The sequence below is a fragment of the Passer domesticus genome, chromosome 1, assembly GCF_036417665.1.
Source record: "Passer domesticus isolate bPasDom1 chromosome 1, bPasDom1.hap1, whole genome shotgun sequence".
Lineage (NCBI taxonomy): Eukaryota > Metazoa > Chordata > Aves > Passeriformes > Passeridae > Passer > Passer domesticus.
The window spans coordinates 139,491,627-139,516,018 of record NC_087474.1 but is presented as its reverse complement, the minus strand read 5'-3'; the positions used below and the strand labels follow the sequence as shown (position 1 = coordinate 139,516,018).

Here is a 24,392-nt window from a genome sequence, read left to right as displayed (position 1 = left end):
TTTAATTAATATCCCTGATTCAGTTGTGTTTGGCCCATGATAGAATTTGGTGAGTGGTCTCTCCCAGACCTTATCTCAGCTTGTGAATCTTTGTTACATTTTCTCTCTCCTGTCCAGTTGTGGGACAGACAGAGCAGCTTTGGTGGGTGCCTGGCACCCAGACAGGGTCAGCCCACTACAATAGGAAGTGTTCTTCTGATGGCTTGCTAATTTGCACTGTATTCAACAAACCTGGCATGATCATGCTGGATTATTTTAAGCCCCTGGAGTGATCAGCAGTGGCTCCTACCACCTTCACACAAGGGCAGTGCTCCTTTCAGTGGAGCCCTTGTAGCTCTGACCTGTGCCCTGATGGCAACTGGAACACTTCATGCCTGGAGCTGCCTCAGCTTTCAGAGTTTTACTGTATCCAGCGTAATGAGGACACTCACATTAAAAAAAGCTTGCTAATGATTCCTTATCTGTTGTGCTCCTTTTTAACATCTACATGTGGCCCTTCCTGGAAAAGCCTCCAAGCTATTACAAATAAGTTGAAAAATGAGCAAGGAGGAGTTATATTGGTGTCCCATTTGCTGGAAGTTTGAGATAAAGTGCACTACGTTTCCAGACTTACTGGTCTCCCAAGTGTGTGGCTGAGTTGCCTTCTCCAAATATTATAACTGAAAATTTTAGTTCAGTTAGAAGCTTAGTTATGCTTTTATTCTATTTGTCCCATCTTAGGTTGGTGCTGCTGAAAGATACTTGATCCACTTGGGAACTTGGGTCAATGGATCTCCTTTCTGAAAGGTTGCCTTCTGGCAGGATTTCCCCCTGGATCAGGGAGAGGAGAAGGTGGAGGCAGGAGCTGCTGGCACTCAGCTTGCAGCACTGGTTGCTTTTGTCCCACTAGGATGACTGTTGTCTGGTCTCTTCTAGGCAAAGTTGATTTCCCTTGCTCTAGCAAAGCACAGCATTTCAGTGAGGCTTCTTTGCATGTGACTATATCTTGAGAATACATTAGCTTTGAGGAGAAATTATTTGATGTCATCTGGCTCTGGCAGTGGTTTGACCTCCTTGTTTAATTTGCTTCCCTTATGCATTGTAGCTCTGTTTAATGATTAGGTTAACAAATACATTTTTAAGGAGAAAAGTTTTATCGTTGTACACCTAATCTTTCTTCTGGAAAACTGGGTAAGTGTACTCACTCTAAAAGGCTGTGTCTGTGTGTGGCATTGTAAATTGGAGTTTGGACTATTGCTTTCTCAAATCCATGTGATTACCTGGTGAAATAAAGGGTCCCAGTGAAGGCAAACGCTGCTACCAGAAATTCCATTAAGATCTCTCTCTTGGAAGTGGCCCATCCTGACACTAATTACTGTCTCTTGTGTGGTTGTGGGTGTTTGATCTCTGAAAGGACATAGTTTGGTCCATTATGTGGAGTGGCAGAAATGGAATGATCTATTACTGTGACACAAATGCTATCCTGATTACAATTGTAATTGGAACAATTTGTTACAGTTAACAGCTTTTTAGAAGCTACTGAAATAAAATTTAAAGCCTTTCTAAATTCCTGTAGCTTGTACAACTGAATGCTTCCCTCTTCCTTCCCATTAATGCCAGTAGCCCCAGTAGTTACTGCTACAAGCTACTTGGTGAATTATTTATGGCAGTTTAAATTGCAAACGGTTTACAAGTGGAAGTAAATGAATGCTGAGCTCTATTGCTTTAAGAATTTGAACCAAAATATTTATTTATGCAGGGCAATAAATTACATAGGAGTAATGAAATATCTTGTTTGAGATATTTCTACACATCTTATTTGATATATTTGCTGTTGCATTCAGTGTTTGGATTATTGCAGGCTTTTAGGGTTTGTGAGGTAATACCTACATAGCACAGACAGAAGTCAAAGAAATATATTTTTACATTTGCACAGACACACACAAATAATTTCCCAGATTCAGCTGTGGCTGGTGGTTTTCTCACCTGATGTCAGATAGATGAGACCTTCCTAACTTCTGTTTTCTGCCACTTCCTTCCTTTAAATGTCCTGAGTATCAGCTGTTCATATAGATTAGTACTGTGGCTATCTGGATCTCCTGGGAGACCTGTCTGAGATAATTCTGAAAGATTCTTGGTCTCTAGCTTAAAAAATTTTTGTAAAAAATATTTTAATATTCATCCCAGATGTCTGTGATCTTTAAAGAGTAGTTAATTCTGTTTGCTGGCTCAGTTTCTTGATTGAAATTTAAATAAAAACTCACCCACCACATTCTTCGCTGCTAATTCATGAAAAAATGTTTTTTCAGAGCAGAATAATTATGTAATTACATCAGTTGGAGCCTATTCTGTGCTGTTTACGCCTGATGTCTGCAGTGGTGTCTGAGAGAGAGTAAGTGGCTGTCCAGACTGGCCAAGAGTGGCTAGGGACCTCATCACTGGCAGTTCTCACAAAGCACGTGCACGAGATTATTCAGTGTCTGCCTTAGGCATTTGCTGGGCTGTGGAGCCCCAAATGCATTATTCCTGTCACACGTGCTAAATACATTATTCTTGTCACACGTGGGTTTATTGCTCCTCTCATCTGTGCTGTGTTGGGATCAGTTAAGCAGTGGAGTTGGCACTGATATCTCTTCCCATTATACTTAAAATCTCTCACATTCAACTCCTTTAAAAGAGTATCTTAATGGAAAAGTGCATCATATGAGAGTTACATGTATCAGTGGGCTAAAAAATAAATAGAATAGTACAGACTTTTAATATTTTGTTCCTCTGAAAATGAAAAGGTCTTTTTCTGCAAAAGTCTTGGTGACTAAGGAATTCCTTTTCCCCATCTTTTTTCTATATGTTAAATGGGAGGAGTGCAGTAAAAAGGATGATGTTTGATGCCTTGGAAGGCAACTGTTTCCTTCATAAGGAGAAGAAGAGTCTTTGGGAGAAAGCAAGGGAGGGCAAACAAAGAGTCACAAGGAGGGCAACAAAGATGGTGGTGAAGGGTCTGGAGGGGAAACTGTATGAAGAACATCTGAAGTCACTTGGTCTGTTCAGCCTGGAGGACACTGAGAGGAGATCTCATTGCCATCTACAACTTCCTCCTGAGGGAAGGAGAAGGAACAGGCACTGATCTCTTCTTTGTGGTGACCAGTGACAGGACACGAGGGAATGGCCTGAAGTTGTGTCAGGAGAGGTTTAGGTTGGACATTTCAAAATGGTGGCTGGGCACTGGAACAGCTTCCCAGGGAAGTGATCACAACACCAACCCTGAAAGAGTTAAAGGACCATAGTGTTCCCAGGCCCCTGATGTGACTCTTGGGGCTGTATACTGTGCAGGGCCTGGAGTTGGATATTGGTGATCCTTGTGGGTCCCTTCCAACCTGGCATATTCTGTCATTCTGTAAGACCAACATTTGCTGAGCACATCTGAAGTCTTATACAGATCTTGGGATCTTTGATCCTCGAAGATATTTTGACATGTGGGGCTTTATTCTCTTCTTCATTAGGAACCTAACCTTTTATGGTTAAAATGATGTTGCACGAAAATGTGCATATTTTTCATATGCTCTGTTATGCATTTCTGATATGCCCACTCTCTTTATCATGACTTTAAATTATTTGTTTACTATGTGCAGTGTGGTCTGTTAGTAGAAGTCATAACGCTGGGGTTTGGACTGTATGTAGCAGTATGTGTTGCTAATTTATATGTCTCAATTGCTGATAAAAATAAAGATCCAAAGTAGCACTTAATTCCTCAGGGAAAACAGATCAGATTGTGTTGATAGAAGCCTGCTCTAGTTTCATGAATGAAGTATTGACTCATTGGTAGTTGATTCAGAAAAGTTGAGGTTTTTTACCCATGAGTTAGGTAGTGTGCTTGTTTGCAATGTCAGACTATTTGCAAACAAAATAAAGATGATCCCTTTCATATGAGGAAATTATATGTGCTATTTGAAATTTGCTGACTGTTTTTCACACTGGTGAATAATGTGACTGAATGGCACATGGGCAATTTTAACCAAAAAGAAATGCAGAATGGCACTAAATTACATCAGGAAAGAAACACACGGGCCAGACAAAGAACATATTTCAAATGCAGATCATTCCCTGCAATAGCAGGAGGGGCAGTAGAGCCCAACATGCCCCAGTATCTGACAACACTCAACCTTTGTTGGCAGCAGCTGGCAAGGCAGCGAAGTCACTTACATGTTGTATGATCACTCACTTGTAATGAGTGAAAGAACAGTAATGAACTGTTAAACATTCTGAGAAAATATTTTTTGAGAGAAAAGAACTTGGTCAAAGATAACCCCCCAAGAATTCAGGAAATTATTTAATGTATTACTTAAAACACTGTTAGCAATTTTTTTGAGTTCTGACAGCAGTCTGTTGAGGAAGGTGCCTTGACCTTCTTATCAAAAAGTACCCCTAAATATCTCTCAAGAGTATTACTTACAGAAGCTGTGTATTTCTCAGTCTTCTATATGAAGTTCAATAAGAAGTATTTGATTATGCAATGTAAGTTGTATACATTAATGTGTGTGTGTGTGTATATATATATATATATATATATATATATATATATATGTTTGTATTCTGTGGCATGCTATTTTCAGCTTAATGAGTTAAACTCCAGTCCTGGATTTATTTGTGATTTATTTGCAAGGTTTGCAAAGGTTGTTTTTTTTGTTTTTTTTGTTTTTTTTTTCAATTAAATGTGCTATGTGTGTTTGCTTTCCTAGGCTGTTATTTACTGTGGAGCACACTAAGGCTTTTGGCTTTATCATCAGTTACATACATATATATTATGTGTATACATACACTCTAAGTGTGTAAAAACCCTGCAGCTATAAATTAAAGGCTTATGAAAGGCAATGATTTTCTTTTTTGTTGAAAACAGTTTCTAATATTTTTTGTGGAATTGTTTTTTGTTTGGTTGTTTTGCAGTTAAAAAATCTGAGTTTAGAAGAATTACAGATGAGATTAAAGGCTTTGGACCCCATGATGGAACGAGAAATTGAGGAGCTTCGTCAGAGGTACACTGCAAAGAGGCAACCCATCCTAGATGCAATGGATGCAAAGAAACGGAGGCAGCAAAACTTCTGAGTTTGTTTTCCTTTCAAACATAATACCAGGAGTCAGTGTGGACACTGATAACTTTGTAAGTCAGAAGGAATTAGATTATGAGAGTTTTCAAAAATCCAATCTGTTAAATTTTCTTTCACAAGCAGTGACAATTGCAGCAGTCAAGAATATCCATATGGTGTTCTGCAAAGGCAGCAAAACACTTTACCACTTGTTTGCATTTTCAGATGTTTAATGTAATAGAAGTTTAATCTGTTACTTCCCAGTCTTTTTCAGGTGTGTAGTGGTAACTTGGTGTTGTACATTGGGAATTGTGTTTTGGAGCACCTGGAATGTTTTTTTGATCGTGCAACACTACCGAGCCTTATATTACAATATTTTTCTCCTACATAGTAGCATATTTATTGTGTAATCTTTGGTTATCCTATTTATTTTATGCCTGTTTTCTGTTGGGAAGTATTAGGATAATATTGTGGAGAGCAGAGTCAAATTAGATAAACTTACTATTATAGTATAATGAAAGCTGCTCATCACTGTATTATCTTTTAAAACTCCAAATTCAACACGTATCCTGATTCAGGACAGCACTTGAACATGTATCCAGCCCATTCATAGCAGTAAAATTTAGGAATAAAGTAAGTATAGGCGCATGTTTTTCTGCTCTCCTGAATCAGGAATGGTTGTACAGTCCAGTTGTCACACTACAGAGCATTCTTTGAGAGAGGAGTTCTGTCATTTGTACGCACACTGAGTCAGCTTCATTAAAGAAGAAAACAAGTGCCTAATCAGTTTTAGTTTTTGTTATTCAGGAGAAGCAATACTTACAGTCACTCCTTAAGTGTAAACTTCCAATTGCTATTGCAATTCTGACCAGTATAAACCTCTATTTTGCACCGTAGTTTTATAATGAAGTAACAGCTACACTTTCTGGATATGTTTTTTGTTTCATTTGGGGTTTTTTTAATCACTGTTTTGAGGGGAGAGGGGAATTATTAGTGCTTTGGGGTTTGTTTTCATGTTGTAGTTACAATGGGATAGTAATTTAAAAACCAAAGAAAATAAATTGAATACTTATATTTAATAAGTATAGAAAAGAAGCAACATTTAATAGTGTTCTGGGGGGTTTGTCCTGCAATTGCTAAACATTCAAAATTCCTATAGTCTTCTGTTGGTAGATTTTGGGGACTCAGAAATGCAGGACCAGGCTCTTAATAGCTTTTTATAAGTTCTTGTCTGGTTTATGTTGTGGAATATCTATTGGTAGAATTTACAATGTTGTAAAGAATATTTGGGACTTCGCAGAAAATGTGATCCACTCTCTGAACAATCTACTGTGTTCTCTATTGAAATCTTTACTATCGTTGCCTTGTATGTAAATAACTTCACTGTGATAGTCATGCTTTAAACAATACAGCTGAAAAGATCTTTACATTCAGCCTTCAGCTGTTAAACTTTTAATGGTGACTACTGTTTGGGCATCTTCTCTTAAACGTTTTCTGGAAGTTAGTAATCATCTCATACCTCTTAACAATAATTGTCAACATATGTGGACCACTTAGATGGAATAGTGCTGATTTTGGAAATGATGCATTATGTCACAAAGCTTCTGCCAATGGAAACAAAAAGTTCTTACAGGATCAGCATTCTACAGCCATGCTGGTGTCAGTGTTTGGGTTTGAGCTGTATACAGCCATCGCTGTCCTTGTCATTCTCTGTGTGTTTGCATGCACACCACGCTCTGACATGTAAACCCTAGTGGCAAATAAATCTTAATTGTGATTATTAGAATGTCCTTATCCTCAACTCTCTTAATACTTCTTAGAGCAGTGACCATTCCTAGTGAAAATGCAAGAGCACAGAAGATCCATAAAAATTACTTTAGGCAAGATAAAATGCACCTGGTAGTCCTATGCCTCACATTTATAGAACTAAATGATGTAAAGTAAAAAATGGTATAAACATATCACTGTGTCATTAGATTATAATCATAATGCGGGAAAAAAAATAACAGCACCAACTTCCCCCTATTACTATGGTTCTTATTTATTTAAAGTAATTTCTACTTCTTGAACTTTCTGTTCTCACAAGCTCAAAGGTGTGTGTGCATAATTGGTTTGTGTAGATATACACACATATATATTCATATCTATATATATAAAAGAGAAAATATAGAACAGATTTAAACCATCAGGAGAGGAACCTAGCTTGCCTTTTCTTGGTGTGCCTTTTAAGCAAAGTGTCATTGTCTAGACACTTGTACCTGCATCCTCAGCAGCTAGATTTTCCCTTACTCAATGTTAAACTTTTCACACCAAAAATAAGACTTTGAGTTTGAGTAATGTGGCTTCACAGTGTAATAGACAATAATATAAAAGGATCACAAATTTCTTATTTTGTGTATTCTAAAAACTTCAGTAATGTGGTACCTTAAAGATGAACTGTATATCCTGAGGAACTCCAATAAAAGGCTATTTTAGACTAGAGCCTTTGCAGTCTGACATTTGAAAGCTATCAGAAGGTAAATGACATCCTTTTTTCTGTCCTGATGTGTCTGCATAGAAACAACTCAGACTTCGTGCACATGCACGCACACAGAAATGGAATATACATGCATGAAGAAAATCTGAATGTCATGAATAAAACAAAGCTACTTAAAAGGCTGAAAGGTAGCGTCTGATGCACTGTTACAGGATGTTTGTGACCAAAGAGTACTTTCATAAGTTAATATGAAATTAGTGTGTTGCCATTCTGGTATGGTGCAAGCTGCAGTCAGTATAAAAGCTGCCTTGGGCTTTTGCAGCCAGCATATGGACCTCTGAATCCTCTGCAAGCCTTAACATTGGACTCAGAGATGGATGCAACTTATGTTTTCTTTCCTCTGTTTATATAAATGAATCAAATCATCCATGTTGTTGACTACACATCTCTACTGGAGGATGAGCATCTCTGTAAAGGAAAGCCAATAGAACAATAAAAGGATATTTTAAAAGCAAGCCTTGCAGGAAATCTAGTAGAACTACTGACAAGTTAACCTTCAGTAAGATTTTAACCAAGCAATTTCTTATTTGCTTCTGACTTTGTATGTTTAGATTTAGTAAGTTAAAACAATTTTGGAAAATCATTGCTTATTACTAAACATTTTTAATAAAAGCTAATTTTTCCTGTATAATTGTTGACTTGTTCATTCTAACTGAAGCAAAATTATCTTCATAGTAACCATTAATGTTCATTTCCGTAGTCATTCCTCATGTTTTGTTTCCTTTCTGTAACACTGTGAGCACAGAAGCCCATGTCTCTCAAAGCCAGCTCTGGAAAGGATTTTTCCAGATCACAACAGTGCTGCAAGAACTAGAAGTCTGAGGATCCCATGAAAATGGATCAGGCCAGAAGTCCTCAGCACTCTGTGGAAGTCCTTCTCTCTGCAATGTGATGTTGCTGAAAGCCTAATCCTGAGACAGCTGAGCATCACCAAAGTATCTTGGCTGTCTTCTTAAACTTGGAGGTGCTAGTGGACATAAGGGGTGTGAGTTGTTCCTTTGTTGTTCTCATGACACTAAAAAAACAGTAGGCAATGGATAGACTTAAATAGAAAAGTGGCTGCATTTAATGTCTCGAATATAATTTCATTGCCTGTTTCTTTTCTGATTTTTTAAAATTATTTTCTTAATAACTTGCCCACAAATATGTTTTAGTAAAAGGAACTCATAACCAATGCTCCTTAGTGAACCATGGTGCATTTGAAGTCACAAAAGTTTGTTGCTATCTTAATTAATCTGACATTTATTGGATATTGTAATTATTTACTAGTTATTTACAGCAAATAATAGCTTGTCTGCATTGCACAGTGTATTCTGATGAGCATGCTTTGGGCTGCTTCTCCATTCAGTGTGTTCAACTTTCAGGTATAAATATGGCTCATGGTGAGTGAATCTCTGCCCAACACATGGGATAGCCTGAGTCACCATGGAAAGGCACTGGTGCTTCCAAGCAGAATGTGTACTGTGCAACTTCTGTGAAGCACTTGGTGTGCATGTGGCTCTGTCAGAGTGGTGTGATGAGGGTTACTTTTTCTTAAGTGTATACCTGGTTATAAAGCTAATCAGAAAGACCTCATGAAGTAAGAAAGTCTTTATTTCTTCACATTCTTAAATATGTGAAAATTCTTAAATAGGACTCTAGCTTACAGTGACATTTCTTTCTGTCTTTCCAAAGGCAGTGATGGATGTTAAATAGTTTAGCTTGAAATAGATCTAAGATAATTGAGTCCAGTGTTAACCTAGCACAGCAAACTCCACACTGAACCTAAGTGCCACATCCACATGTGTCTTCAGTACCTCCAGGGATAGTGACACCACCACTTCCCTGGGCAGCCTGTTCCAGTGCTTGACAATCTTTTCAGTGAAGAATTTTTTCCCAATACCAAATTAAAACCTGCCCTGGTGCAGCTTGAGGCTGTGTCATGCAGCTGGCTGGGAAATTTGCTGTGGGATATTTCTGTGCCAGGCTGTGATGCAGCAGTGTTATGCCCACTGTTTGCAGTGAAAGCCTTGGAGAAGGCACATCCTGCATAGCCCATGTTGTTTCTCATGATTGTGTTTTGCCAAATGGAGTAATAGCTTAAGCTTTTTGGAGAAAGACAAATTACGTTGATGGCTTAGTGTGAAGTTATTAAGTTGCATTTGTGAAATACTTTTTCACAAAATGTGTTTCTCCTCTTTGTTCAGTGCATTCATTTTGGAAAGGGCCTATCTTTTACATGGTATGCTCTCATCCATTTTGGTTTGGTTTAATGTGTTAGCATTTTTAAAGCATGTGTGAAAATTCCCCGTATTTTCCTCCATCTCTTCCTCCTGGTCAGGTAAATGAATGTGGTCATTATTTTTAAGAGCAACCCCTGAGCCAAGTGTCCTTTGGACATTGTGGATACATGCAAATGTCAGCAACAGCTTTTATTCTTTTCTATTCAGAGATCACTGAAGTCTGAGCTGTCCTGTTTTCCCTTCCTTTGAAATGAGGGGATGTTCAGATTCTAAGCAAATCTTTCAGAATAATTGTTAGTCCCAGACCAACAGATGCTTTATGCTTTTTTCCATTATTTGCTACACAGTCCTCAGGACAGATTCACACTTCATTTCACTAGGCCTTCAGAGAGTCATCTGGGTTGGAGAGGAGTAGTATTTGTCACAGAAACAGGAAGAAAGAAACAATTTTTAAAAGTCTTCTTTGGGGAGAAAAGAAAAAGAATATGGCATCTGCACCTGGCCAGGCGACTTATGAGGCTAACTGTGGACTGTGGAAAAAACGTGTTGCCTGAAAAAAGCAAATCAGGTAGTCATCTGTACAACTTACTGCTCTGTGTTGATGTTTCACCTCTGATTTTCTTCCATTAATGTTTATTGTCTTCAATGTTCATGTATCCTGTTTCTACTTTAAAGATAGAAGTTTTAATTTTTTAAGTTTTATATAAATGGAAACATACCATAACAGTGCCAAGTAAATAAAAATGGAAAAAGAACCTAATCAAAGTCACCAAGGTGGGAGTGTTTTCTCCTTTCTTTGGGGCTACAGAAGCTTCTGATGGCAAACGTTTGTCTGTGCATGGAGAGACTTTGCATGCTCCAGCTCTGGGCAGACATGGATGGAGGTGGTTTTATTGAGAGGGCTGGATGAGCTCAGGGTGTCCTGTAAGTGTTGTGCCCTGCTGGAAGCCACTGCTGTCCTCCTGCTCCTCTCCCTGCCAGCCCTGGCGCAGGCGCTGGGGCTGCTGCAGAGCACAGGGAACACCACACAGCAGGGAGCCCTGCTTTGCTCAGTCAGTGTCACTCTGGAAGCTGTTGGTCCCCAGCAGGGCAGCACTGAGCTCAAGTCAATGCCTGTGGTCTGGGAAGCCTTGCAGGAGCCAGCTGTTGCCTCAGGGACAAAGCCATGCTGTGGTGGCAAACAGCTTTTGATGCCACTTTACTTGGTTGGCTGGTCTGCAGCATGGCCCATGACCCTTGGGAAAGATGAAGTTCCTTGTGTTTATGTTTTTATTGATGTACAAAAAATATTTTGGAAATTATCTCAGTGCAGTGGAAGAGTTTGTGCAGTGGCATCAGCTAACAACCTCTCCATGCCCTGTGCCAGGACCTTTCTTGGCACATTAGCACTCTTCCTCAGGCTCCCAAGTTCCTGCTGTGGGTGCTGGCTTAGCTTTGCCAGAAGTGATGGTGGGAGCAGGAATTTTTCATGTGCTGTAGGCAAGCAGCCACAGTTCTTGCCTGGTGCTGGTACTTGCTCTGTGCAAACAGGCCTTTTTAAAGGCCACAGAAAATTCAGAGGGGATAAACTGGGCACTAAGCAGGGAGCTGCCCAGACCCAGGTGGCAAGAAGACACTGGAAGGAATTAAACTGTCATCTGATTCTGGGCTCAAATACAGGTTTTCTGTCTGTCACAATGGGGGAAAACATTAATGGTATTCACCATTTACCATGGCACTGCAAACCCCAGCAACCTTATTTTTTTTTTTCATTATGTATCACAGCTTCAGAAATTAAACCTATAAATATACATGGCCACATGCTAATGTACCTGCATATATTTTCCTCTCTCAAATTAATTAAGCCATATATTGCTTACTAAAAACTGGTTTCCTGTCCTTGTGGATATTTCTTCTGAGGACAGATATTGCAGTATCTCTCCCTAGCTTCTCCCAGAGAAAAGCTCAGCCCTCCTAGTCCTGTTTCCCTCCTCTGGGCAGTATTTGGAGCTGCCCAGTATAATTCTTCCAGCTGTTCCTTTGCTGCACACAGGTGTGCCCAGAAGCAAGCACCCTACCCCCGCATTCCTCCTTTCATTCCCTCGGTGTCACTGGAAGGATTGATGCATGAGAGGATGGCTGTGGCCCTCAGATGTTTCTAACACTGCTCTTTTTCCCTGTTCAGACCTTTCTGCTGCTTTGCACTCCTCCTGGGCTCCCAAGGCCTGCATGGTTGCTGTTAAAAAAAGCCTCACAGCAAATACATCAAAGAGGGATACCAAAAGCTTTTGAGTTGATTTATATGACACTAAGCCTTTTGTGTGATGCATCAATTGATATTTCATTTTTATTGCAGTACAATGAGGTATATAGGCTTAACAGCAAGAGGTGTCCTTTTGATCTCTCATCGCACATGAAAACAGGTGTCATAGTCCAGAGATTATGGAGGTCAGAGATTATTTGAGGAAGGATTAAGTAGTAGTACCATTTTTCATAGCAACCATATCCAGAAGCATGAGATTCTTTTAAAAGTGCAGCTGTTATTTCAGTTTAGATAAGTCGTATTTATTTGTCATATACCAATTTTTCCTGCTGAAAGAAGACTAGAATTTTTCAAAGTGTTTTGTATTAAAAATGCAGAACCAAATCAAATGCTTCACTTATAAGTACAATTAATAAAATAACTTTTCCTGAAATCCAGAAGCAATTTTGGGTTGCTTTTCCTATTAGTTGATCTTTACAGAAAATGGCCTTGAGACTGTTCAGAAAATAATGGGGTGACTGTATTCATGTTCAGTGCTGCACCAATTTATATACACATACAATTGCTTAGTCCAGATCTGATTTACCTTAGAAAGTGAACAGGATTCTCTGATATGATGGGTACTGGTTCAGTATTTCATTAAATACAGCTGAAATATTGCTCTGACTCATTCCAAGAGTCTCTCATTCCATTAGAAACTCTAAAAAAACCAAAAGCAATTTGGTAACCCACTATAGGTATGTGGGTATCTCTCCTGCTAAGGAAACACATCCACCACTGATTGCTCAGCTTTTATAAAAATAGATTCGTTTTTGAGGCTGTTTACATTCCACAATGTAATGTGGGTAAAATCAATAGCAATAGTGTTGTATTAGATTCAACAAACCCAAGAAGCCTATTTCTCCTAATTAGTGTCATTACAAATTTTGTTACCAAGCAGATGTTTAAACAGCCCCCAAATATGTAATAATTAGAATAAGTAAGGAATTGAGGATCTCTAGGATTATAGGACCAGCAGTACAGTAGTCCTGCATCCCAAAAATCAATGCAAATTTATTCCAAGAGTAAGTATAATTTTGAAGCCTTTTAAGTGTAGTTAGTGTTGATTTATTCAGTCCATCAACCGACATAAGTTTATACATCTCATAGCACTTGTCTCCAGTTACTGTCTCCACAAAAAGCTCAACAGTTTGGTCCTATCTTTCAGCTAGAGTAGGAGAAAGTCTTATTTGCATAGTGTTTGACTAATGTGAACTGTTCAGTTCAGCTCTTTGCTCTGGAACAAGGAGCAGCCATTCAGGCTTTTTTAGAAGAGCTAGTGCTCATTTCTGGGCTGTCTTCCAGCTTCTGTCCTGATCGGTGGATCGGGGCTGCTCGGGGCTCAATGGGTGCTGTGCTGCAGAGCCAATGTTCCCTCATCACAGCAAGTGACACAACCTGCATGGCCTTACCTCCCCAAAATATTGTGAGGTTGCCAACCTCATGTTTGGACCGCTAGGCTGCTGTGAGGGGAGGACATGTCCAACACCCCTGGCTGTGCTTAGAAATTTGAAATTGAAACTTTTGGAAGGTGGTCTCTGATTTTTGGTCCAGATCTCTAAATGAGACCATGCAAGACATGACTGTCCTGTGCACTTTGCAAGGAAAGAATTGAAACACTGTTCAGTTGCAGCTTTGTTTTCCGTTCAGGTTTATTGTTCTTTTCTGGGCTGCATTGTATCAATGCTTTATTTTAAAAGCCCAGAACTGAAACAGACCAGCTTTTCATTCCCCACGGCTTTCTTCTCATCTTCTCTGGCAAGATGAAAAGATGCACTTTGCTTTTATAATACTGCTTTCTCAGGATGGAAAATTGTCAGGTGTCTTGTTTCAGGTATCATTAACTGTCTAGCAAAGCCTTTTTCTTCTGTATTCTTGGTATGCCTAGACTGACCTTTCTCTGAATCTAAAGGGATTCCTAAAGAAATCAAATGCACCTAGAAACACCTGCCACCTCTGCTCCTTTCCCAGCATGTTCAATTGTTTTGGTGCTCTGGGGCTCCTGCTGAGTGTGAGGAAGCACATTTGTATTTTTGTGTGCTGGTGGATGGGCCAATGCTGTGTTATTACTCATGTGAGGCAGAGTCCTTTGTGCTCTCCAGCAGTGCACTGGTAGCACTGGGCAGAGCACCAGTACAGTTCCAGTTTGGGGAATGTGAGAGCCAGGAGTGGGGCTGCCCTCACCAACCTTCCATAAGGCCCAAGCATTTTTGCCATCAAAAGCATAAGCAAAATTTCCCTATATTTATAAAGCATTTCCAGTACTGCAGCTGAGATGTCCCTTGCAAAAATCAACTGCCAGACCTGATGTAGTTCACTTGCCAGGTTGAGTAAGGAAGGATTGGAGAAGGAGCTGCATCCTGACTTTGGCTGATTGAGATGTCCCTGTTGTGGGGCCTGCCTTGCCTCTCTGCTGACCCTGCAGGAGAGGGGGAGTCACAGAAGGGGAGTAGCATGGGGATAAGCCACTCTTCTGGAAGGTGCTTGCAAGTGGCATCAGCCTCTTCCCTGGTCTCACCTGTCTTCTTCAGAGCATGCTGCCACAGGGAATGCTGAGAGGCAGCTCACCAAATCAAAATACATCCAGGGCTTCTTCCTTCAATAGGAAGGGATCAAAATGTTAAAAAATGATCATGCTAACTGTGTCAGTAGGAAGGTGTGCCTTGGTATGGAAAGGAGAAAGAAACAACATAGAGAGTAGATTTTTTCCCAAAAGTAAAGCACAATTTTGACATGTTATCTTCTGCCATACTTGGAAAACATAACACAGGGAGGTGCTAGCCCATGGTCTGACGTGCCTAGGCACTGATACCATAGAAATAAATTAGAATTTACCTAATAGTAGCCAAATGGATGTTCCTTAAGGGGTCTGTGGTAGGGTGTCAGTATTCAGAACAATTCCTAGAACAGGACGGAACATGAATATCAGAAACAGCATAGTAGTTTGAAAGGATAATTTCCACTGGGGGTTGGTGGAATTGATGTTCCTAAGTCAGGAGCTCCAAACCCCCATTTTGCTGTGTTACAACCCCGCCACATCACTTCTCCTCATGTCATGGAGGCTGCAGGAACAGCCACTTTCAGGAGGTACAGGACTTGGGACAGGCAACACAGCAGCTGCTGGCAAGCAAACTGAGCTGCTGTGTGAGTACCACTCATCTTCCAAGTAAGATTAAGAGTTTTCTTTGAAAGCCAGCAGCGTCATCAGTGGAACTGTCTGCTCAAAGCTACACAGACTTTTGCACCACACCTGCACATTGGGTGACAACAAGCAGATGTTGGACCGTGCATCTGAAAGTGGGCAGCTCTTAGGCTGTTTTAGATCTATAGAAGGAATTGTCAGATTTATAGCAGTCTTTGTCCAATTCCTGAAAATCTTAGCCCTGTTTATATCTGATCAGGGATTTGTGAGAAGCCAGAGCCCATTAGTACCCTTAAAGAAAAAAAGCAAGAGTGGGAGGTGCTGATGTTTCTTTGCACTTCTGTGAAGCTGAAATGCTGGATTTGTGCCACTGCCTCTTATGGCAAATTCATGTGTTTATCCAAGTGAGGGCTTAGATGATTTAGGGTTGTGTGTAAAGGGTGAGGCGATGTCAGGCAAACAAATTTCTGCAGTGGGAGGTCAGTGTGAGTCCCAGCACCTGCGAGATGATTCTCCATCCTCATTTCTAGCAGGGCAGATAAATTCCAGAGCCAGGCCTTTGCCAGCAGTGTCGTGTGATCTCGGGAGACACTTTCTAGACTGTTTGGAGGTTGCTTCCTCCGCTTGACAACCCATAATTTTATATCGGAGGGGTGAAGAGATCCACAATCTTTATTGGGAGTTATGTTTCTTAGCAGCTTCAATGATTGCTCTGTAGAACTGTTGCTTTGAATAATGTATTACCCATTGCTCTATTTTTAACCCCATAAATTATTCTCAGATGAGAAGCATAATCCTTTTTTTTTTTTTTAAGGAAAAAGGCAAAATCAGTAAAAAATGCTTCAGAAATCAGATGGGAACATTCTTTTATCCTGTCTGAATAGTGTGCAACTTGAAAGTTAGTTACAGGAGATCAAATTAATTTCTGGTGTAAGTTAATAGGAAGCCAGGTGCATAAATTGGAAAAGAAAATAAGAATAACATAATGAGAAAAGAATAGTTCTGGCACAACACCTCACCAAGGGATATGAGTGGTGCCTTGGGTTGAATGTTGTTTGAAAGCACCATCAAAGGTAGATTAAAGTCAGGAGTGTTGTGGGAGGAAATGGATAACCAGCAGAGCAGGAGCAGTTACTCCAGGGGCTTTCTGCTGCTTATATGTGCACAGCTGGGGCCTCTAGGGATGGGGGTTATTTTGGAAGAGATGAAAGGTCGTGTCAAGTTGATTTAGTGCCTACAAATGCTGGTGGTATGTTGTTTAGTCCCTAATCTGTCAGGTAGAGAACAGGAAGCTTGTATTGTTTGTTCAACTGAAAAATGTGGGTTCCCCACCACAATCACCAATTAAGAGCATTTCTAAGAATAGAAATTAGCTTGATGTACACGTTTAAAAAAACTTATCTTCACAATGAGGCTGAGGCAACTCTGATTGTAATATATACTCATAATGTCCTGAAACTTAAATAAATTCTAGATTCCTGGTGAAAGATAACTTTTAATGCATTTAATTTCCATTTTGTGGCACAAAACTGAGTTCTTTAGTGCATTGCACACTACTGGGACAAGACACACAGTACAAAGAGCACCAGATACAGTAAGTTCCCTGCAGTCCTGTAAAGTTCTATACAAAAAGGTACAAATACTGGAGGTATTAAATTTGGAAAACTAAATGCAAAGTTTTTTGGTTTTAAGTTTGCAATGTGAAGTAGTCTGTGCTCTATATAACATGGGAGGAAAAAACAGTCTGTTTTCAAAATGGAAAGTCTGCAGGGAAAGAGAAAATTAGCAACTGATGAAAGTAAATGAGTAATAAACCGGGCAATAATACAAAATCTGAACATACATAAAAAGCTTAATCACAATCTATATATAGATTTTACATCTCAGGAACATAATGTAACATATTGCTTCTCAAGGGCATCTCTGACTCTCATAATACCCTAGATTTGTACTAGAAATCCAGATTCTCTATCAGTTTATTCCTTGCAATAAAGCATTTGAAATATTACCACAATTTTCATTTAAACCGTACAAAGCTCTCAGATGAAAGGGAGTAGGCACAGCATTTTCACTGATGCCACGAAGGTGACTGTCACAGGCAGGAGGAGCACAGGCCATTGCAATGTTCTTCAGTAAACTGCACATCCATACTGAGCAGATTCCTGACCAGGGAAATTTTCCAGCTCGGAGAAAATGACCAGTTAGTCCTCTCACCCTTCAGTGCTGACCCAGTGGTGTGTGGAGGTGCAGATGCCCTGCTCTCACACAGCAGTGAGTGAGGAAGTCTGGCAAAAGTACTGACTGTGCAAAAAATGCCCCACCTCTTCTCCCTGTGAGGCTTTGGAGAGATTGCATTTTTTCTTCAAAGGGTAATGTAAACATTTTCCTGTAGTTTTTATTTAATGAGAGATAAGTTTTTTCAGCATTTACTGTACTGAGCCCTGGAATAGCCATTACTTCATAAAATGGTGGAAAAGATGTGCCCTGTTCTTCCTTACCTAGGTATTGGGGCAGCTAAGACAGCAACATTTCTTAAATCATTAAATTGTTATTCTGCTCAGTGAAAAATTCTGTTAGTCATAAGCAAATATTAAAACTGCTGTACAATACTGTCCAATGCTCAAACGTAATACATCTAAGCAGAAGTAATGCAAAAAAAGAGCTACATGCCCTAGCGTGGCCAGGAGAACAGGACTTGCAAAAAGAAAATGAAAAGGAAGCTTGAGAGGTATAAACCTGTGAAAATAAGTATGTAAGGCCATATGGTTGCTGTCTATAAATACACTAAGAGGAAAATGAAATGTTTAAGCTAAAGAACAGTGTTGGCAAAAGTAAAAATAATTCTGGTATAAAGCGGCCATTAATAAAATTGTGCTAAAAGTTGTGCAAGCCTTGGAGAGCAGCACAGCTCTGGAATGGTCTTCAGGAGGAGGGGGGAGCAAAAATGTGACTACTTTTAACATGGAGTTAGTTAAGTTTATGAAAGGAATTCCTGTGCACTGTATAAAGTAATTGTCATGATAATAAGAACATCTTAAATTTCAGTACTTTATTTATTTAGTGTCTTTGATCAAAAGCACTTAGATAAAAATGCAATAATGAAAATTCCTTTCAACCAGTACAATAAAGTTGGAATTCCTTGGGTATTTCATTTTCTTTAGTAAAATGCAATTTGGACACATTCCAGTCAATATTTGCAGAAATGACAGAACATCAGCCCTACAAATAATAATAAATCTAGAATATAAGATAAGCTATAGGTTATTGAAATGATGTGTTGCAAAGTTAAATCCAACCTTTGCAGTGTTAAACTAGGAACAGCTGAGGGAATTTGTGGCTCTTTGGCAAGTCTACAGGTCTCACCAAATAACTGCTCTGAAAGTCTCTGGTTTTCAGCTCTGTAAATCTACTGTTTATGAAACTGAGATAAAACCACTGCTTGGAGCCGAGTTCTCCAAAAGCCCCAAGCAACAGACAGACTTTGGAGTGTCCTTTGCATCAGTGAGAGAATGTGCCACCCTTGCAGCATGTCACCTGACTGGGGGGTGTGCTGCCCATGCCACCTCTTCCTGCCCTTGTTTCTGCCCTGGTGTTTCATTCAGCTCCCTGTGTTAGGTGGCTGTTTGTGGGTGTGTCATAGCTGACACTCGTGCACTATGAATCAGGATAGGAGGACTGAATTCGTGCCTGGGAATCAGCATAAATTGAATTGAAGTGGCCCTATCTAGAAGTGTAAACCTTAGCAAAATGTTTCAAGTTGGGACACCAAACTCAGTTTATCTAGGTCTATCTTCAGGACCTTTGGCACTTTCAATTTCCGGGACAGCAAGCAATGGTTTGCCAATTGACTTATAACTTGTGCAGGCTGTGTTGAAAATTGCTAAGGTTGGAAACAACCTTTTCCCCTCATGCTTCATGGCCTAAATCAGCTACTGATGTGAGGGGAGGGTGTTCAACAGAAATGGTGGGGGTGGGGAGTAAGTTATTTCACACTGTGTATTCTGTCATAGATCACTGGCAAACAGAAATCTGATCCCGGGTGCTCAGCTTTCTGGTTTTTTAGGTGGAGCTGATACAGCGCCAAAAGATCCAGACCAAGCTGCAACCTCTAATAGCCTAAATGAGGCAATTACCTATTCATACCATATTTGCTTTATTTTGTTGGTTGAGCCACCCTTTGTCATGGTTTAAAAACACAGTCTTCAAAATAAGACAATTTCACCTTCTAATTGCACCTAATTTCTCTTCTAACTAGCTTGAATTTAATTTCTGCACCTCTCTAGTCTTCCCAAGTAAAACGAACAAAAAAATTAATTGGAACATTATATGTAATGAATGGGATGGAAAAGCAGTAGGATCTGAAGAGAAATACTGTTCTGCCCACCTAGTGCCAGTAGTCTGTTTTCTAGCACAGATGTAGAAAGGGGGAAGCAGTGGCTTCTGCCCCTTGACTACAAGTGTTTGATCTCTGTACAGTTGTGTAAGGGAGGAGACTGAGCACTCAAAAAACAACTCTATGCAGATTCATTATTACTCTTGAAATCGCATATGATCTGTTCTCTCATGTTGGTTTTTGTTTTTTTTAAACAAGTACATGCCAGCCCTTGAAAGGATTAAAATTGTCTACATCACAGAAGTAGGTAGGAGGATCTACCCACAGATAGTGCAGTATTGAGCTCTTTATCTGTTCCCTTCTTAGGCCCTTATACTCTCCCTTAGCTGTAAATTGAGTTTCTTTCTGAGTGAAAATGGTTTTTTGCTTAGAGATTCCTTGGCAGAAATTTTAATGGAATTGTCTGTCATCAACACCTGCTTTCAAGCTTTACTGATAAAATTAGATTTTATATCTCAGCATCACATATGGCATCTTTATAATTAGTCTTTTTGCAGTATATGAATGTCAATTCCTAAAATGCTGCCTGTACTGTTCATGTGGGAATATTTCACTTCATTAATCAAATCCAAGTTTTTCATTGGTGTTTCTAATTGTTTAAAGCCCACATCTTCATATGTCTAATCTCAAAACCTTTTTGATGGACAGATACAGCACATTTACAGCTGCATGGGGACCAAGCTGTGAGCAGATCCCTTCTGGAAATGGGATCCTGGGAGCTCTAGATGGGCCTCCATACCTAGAGTCACTTGTGGGAATGTAGTCTTTGAATATGTAGCTACCTGAAAATGAGGGCTGGCCTTCTCTAGAGGGCTCAGTATTGACCTAATCTTGGAAACAGAGGAAGGTTTATGCCCAGAAGATTCTGAAAAATATCATTATACATAACATTTCAGAACAAGAACACCCAGATTTTAACACACATACTCAAGAATAAGCAAAGTCAGAGGTGTTTTCGGGCAAGTGATGATCAGAATTACTGGTCAGCAATATAGGTAGAAATGTTCCTGTATCAGTGACTCACAGGTGGCTGTTTCAAACCGTTGTAAGGGAAGTGTTATACCAGTACAGACACCAGTATAGGTGATAGGTGATTTTTTTCATTACTCATGTCACAGCTGAGAATTTTTATTCCACTTGGGTACATTCATTTCTCTGCTCATATGAGAAAATCACAAAGTAACAGATCATCACTATACCACTAGCATTAATGGCATGGAAGTGGTAACATTTGCATGGAAAAGTCAGCACTTAGTACCCTTATGCAACAGGATGAAAATGTGCAAACTGTTAACTTGTAATAGAAATGTCTTTAGTTTCTCAAGTGCAAAGTGCAGTGTCAGCAACACTATCTTCTAGAAAAAAAAAAAAAGACAAATAGGAAAACATTTATAAACATAGCTCTTGGTAGCTCTCATGCAAACTGCTGTCAGACTTGTACACTAATGCAGTGAATCATTCAGGCTCAACTCACTGGGGGTGCTCCTGCTCATATTGGTCAGACTGGCCATAAGGGATTTAACTTTATAAGCATAGTAGTCCCTTAAGTTGACAGATGGAACTTCTTTCATGCCATCACCGAAATCACAGCTTCTCATGGCACTCTCTAACTGCTTCTGACGCCTATAGAAGTGGGAGAATTTATTAAAGATCAGTGTAATGGGAAGCACTACCACTAGGATACCAGCTAGGATGCATGCAGATGCCGTCAGCTTGCCGGCAGTGCTCCCTGGCACCACATCCCCGTAGCCAACGGTGGTCATGCTAACAGTAGCCCACCACCAACAAGCAGGGATGGTGGCTAACCCCTCATTGTCTTCCTTCTCAATGGTGTAAGCCACTACTGAGAAAATGGAGATGCCCACAGAGAGGTAGAGCAAAAGAAGCCCCACCTCTCTGTAGCTGTACTTCAGAGTGGCTCCAAGAGACCTGAGCCCTGTGGAGTGTCTGGCAAGCTTTAATATGCGGAAAATCCTCATGAGTCTCAGGACCTGTGCAACTCTGCCTAAATTTGCTAGAGTCGGACTACTTTCCACCACCAAGTTGACAATTAATGTAATATAAAATGGAAGGATGGACATTAGGTCAATCAAATTCAGGGCATGCTTGAAAAATTTTAAAAAGTCAGGAGCTACTGCAAATCTTGCCACCAGTTCAAAAGTGAACCATGCAATACCAAAATGTTCCACGATTTCAAAGCGAGGGTCTTCCTCGGTGTTCCCGTTGCTGTCAACAATCTGGAAGTCTGGGAGGCTGTTCAGGCACATGGTCACAATGGAGCCCAACACCACCACTATTGAAAGGACACTGAAGATGCGGCTTAAAACCGAGTACCCAGGATTATCCAAAGCAAGCCACAGCTGCCTCCTGATGTTTCCAAAGGGCTGTTTGTCAAATTTAGAGGCATCATTGTAGAATGCCAAAATCTCGTCAAAAGAAGATGTCGTACTTTCCTGGTCACTTTGTTCCTCCCATTTCTCTTGGTCTGGCTCCATTTTCCTCCCATGGTAGCTATAACTGCAGCAGGAGTCTATAAAGAATTCATTGATTCCCCAGTATTCAATCTCCTGGCTGAAAGAGAAGACACAGAGTTCACCCATCACATGGAGCTTGCCAGTGTTATAAAAATGTAGCACGTAAGGAAAGAGCTCGGGGTTCCTGTCAAAATAAAATTCATTCTTGGTGTCATCATAGTCATCACAAAGCTCCAGTATCGACTCCTTTGAGTGGCAGCTCAGCAATTTGCCCAGCCTGGTCTCGGGGAACCTTAATAATGTGTTGGATCTCATCTTTTTCTTAAAGCCTCCAACGTTGATGCTGATCTCATTGTCTTCAAAATTCGCTTCAGATAAAGCGCTCAGACTCTGCCCTGTCATAGTGAGCTCCTTCCAAAGGTGGGTAGGGAATGAAAACCTAGGATACAATTACACAGAAAGTTGGCAAAACGAACAAATCTACAGCATGTTCACCTATTGATATTTGCTTGCTTTCTTTCTCTCTCTTTCTCTCCTTTCCCTCTCCCCCCTTTTCTCTCTTTTCCCCGTTCACTCACTTTCCCTCCCTTTTTCTCCCTCTGCCCCCGTTTCTCCCCTTTTCCCTCTTTTCTTTTCTCCCACCTCCCACTGAAGACCTTGAGGGAGGCTCCTTTGTTCCCGCGGCAGGCTCCTGTCCCTCCCCTCGCCCTTCACCTGGGCTGCGGCTGTCGCTCCCACCGAGCCCCCGCTGCTCACGGCCTTTGTGCCACCGGGGCGGCGCGGACCTTTCACTCCCTCCCGCCGCTCCCGGCCCCGCCACACCGGGAGCCCCGGCCGCCGCCCGGGGTCCCGTCCCACGCCCGCCTCAGGGCCCGGAGCCCCGCTGGCCCCGCGGCTCCCGCCCCGCCCGGCTCCGCGGCTCCCCGCGCCCGCCCTACCTGCTGCCTCAGCGGCCGCGGCCCCCCGCCGGCGCGCCCCGCTGCCCCCGGCCCCCGCCCGCCATCGCCGCCGCCCGCGGGGGCCGCCGGGCTCGCCTCGCTGCCCGGAGGGTGCCCGTGCCGGAGGGTGCCCGTGCCGGAGGGGTGCCGGTGCCGGTGCCGGGCAGGGCAGGGCAGGGCAGGGCAGGGCAGGGCAGGGCAGGGCGGCCCCGCCGGCCGCGCGGTGCTGAAGGGACAGCGGCCGCCCCGCTCAGCGGCGGGAGGCGGCGGCACGCCCGCTCGTCATGGCGACGACCCCCGCGGCTGCCGCCCGCCCCCGCCGCTCCCACCTCGCCCGGCCCGACCCCGCCGGCAGCGATCGGGCCGGGTGGGTGGGCACCAGGGCTGCGGAGGGGCGGCCCGGCGGAGCCGGTGTGCCGGAGGTGCCTCCGCTCGCTCGCTCTCGCTCTTGCCCCCGCGCACCGGCGGCAGCGGCGCCGCAAACTCGGGTTTCCTCCCCACCGCGATCCTGCTTCACGCCGGCTCCGAGCGGCACAACCTCCCGAGGGGGGACGGGGGACGCCCACCCACGGCCGCAGTGGCTCCGAGCACCCGCGGACCTTCTGCCGAGGGGCGTCGCCCGCCCCCCGCCCCTCTCCCCTCACGCTGCCGGGAAGGGACCGGGGGTGCCGGTGCCGCTGCCCCGCCCGCCCACGGCACCGGCGGGTCCTCGCTGTGGCGCCTGGGCACCGTCCCTGCGGAGACAGTAGGAAAGACGGGGACACTTGTCAGAGCAATTTGGTGCGAGGGGAGCGGAGCCGCGTGTGGAAGCTGCTGGCCGCCCCCTCAGTCGCCGGCTGGGAACCCCCGACCTCCGCACACAGCCCTCCGTGCCAGCCATTTCGGGGGAAATCGTGAGCGGCGGAGCTCGAGCAGGGCGGGTGCGAGGGCTGACCCCCTTGCGCTGCTGCTCTTGGCGGGTACACTTTTCGTGCTAGCGCACGGAACAGTGTCCAGCTATGGTCAGCGATGGCAGTGTCCCTGCCCACGCTGCAGGCCACTGGGAAGCGGTCTCCCCTCTGTCGCTGAGCCCGGGGTGAGGCCGGGTTTCTCCGGGGGAAGAGTGACCGAGGCAATCCCTGCGCACCTGGCCCCGCCCGGAGCCCGGCCGGCTGTGCAGAGCGCAGATGGATGCTCCGAGACAGGTGCTTTATGCCGGGATAACCCACATCGCCTCCTGCCAGCTGCCTCCTGACCGCCTCTCACTCGTGGTCCCACGCACGTGAAGTCCGGCTCCTGGAGATGCACTGCTGTCAGTGCTTTGTAGGGTTAGGGTGTGCAGGGGGTTGAAGACTCCTCTTTTGCTT

The 24,392-nt window shown here is 42.5% G+C and overlaps 3 protein-coding genes across 6 annotated transcripts in view; 1 reads left to right on the top strand and 2 right to left on the bottom strand.

The window, feature by feature from the left end:
- STK3 (serine/threonine kinase 3) overlaps positions 1-5,438 on the top strand; it is a 131,889-nt gene extending 126,451 nt beyond the window's left edge. For all 3 annotated transcript variants that reach the window (XM_064392705.1, XM_064392696.1, XM_064392686.1), the window contains exon 11: positions 4,921-5,438. In XM_064392705.1, the coding sequence (XP_064248775.1) occupies positions 4,921-5,079 (159 nt within the window). In that variant the 3' untranslated portion in view covers positions 5,080-5,438. The remainder of the gene's footprint in view (positions 1-4,920) is intronic.
- Positions 5,439-18,275: 12,837 nt separating this feature from the next.
- Positions 18,276-23,594, bottom strand: KCNS2 (potassium voltage-gated channel modifier subfamily S member 2). 2 transcript variants are annotated; one of them, XM_064392718.1, is made up of 2 exons: positions 23,047-23,594; positions 18,276-22,547 (listed from the first exon to the last, which is right to left on the bottom strand). In XM_064392718.1, the coding sequence occupies exon 2, from the start codon at positions 22,508-22,510 to the stop codon at positions 21,077-21,079; it is 1,434 nt and encodes a 477-aa protein (XP_064248788.1). In that variant the 5' UTR covers positions 22,511-22,547; positions 23,047-23,594; the 3' UTR covers positions 18,276-21,076. The 2 variants fall into 2 exon arrangements, with proteins under 2 accessions (XP_064248788.1, XP_064248796.1); XM_064392726.1 differs by lacking the exon at positions 23,047-23,594 and adding an exon at positions 22,823-22,844.
- On the bottom strand, positions 23,055-24,256 carry LOC135308603 (collagen alpha-1(I) chain-like). Its single transcript, XM_064434146.1, has 3 exons — positions 24,251-24,256; positions 23,898-24,197; positions 23,055-23,780 (listed from the first exon to the last, which is right to left on the bottom strand). The coding sequence occupies exons 1-3, from the start codon at positions 24,254-24,256 to the stop codon at positions 23,055-23,057; spliced, it is 1,032 nt and encodes a 343-aa protein (XP_064290216.1).
- Positions 24,257-24,392: the final 136 nt, after the last annotated feature.

Excerpts from the sequence above, each read along its gene's own strand:
- LOC135308603 (XM_064434146.1), bottom strand. Across the intron at positions 23,781-23,897 it reads ACGGAGGGCTGTGTGCGGAG|GGACGGTGCCCAGGCGCCAC; the intron begins GTCGGGGGTTCC and ends CTGTCTCCGCAG.
- KCNS2 (XM_064392718.1), bottom strand. The coding sequence starts at position 22,510 with ATGACAGGGCAGAGTCTGAGCGCTTTATCTGAAGCGAATTTTGAAGAC.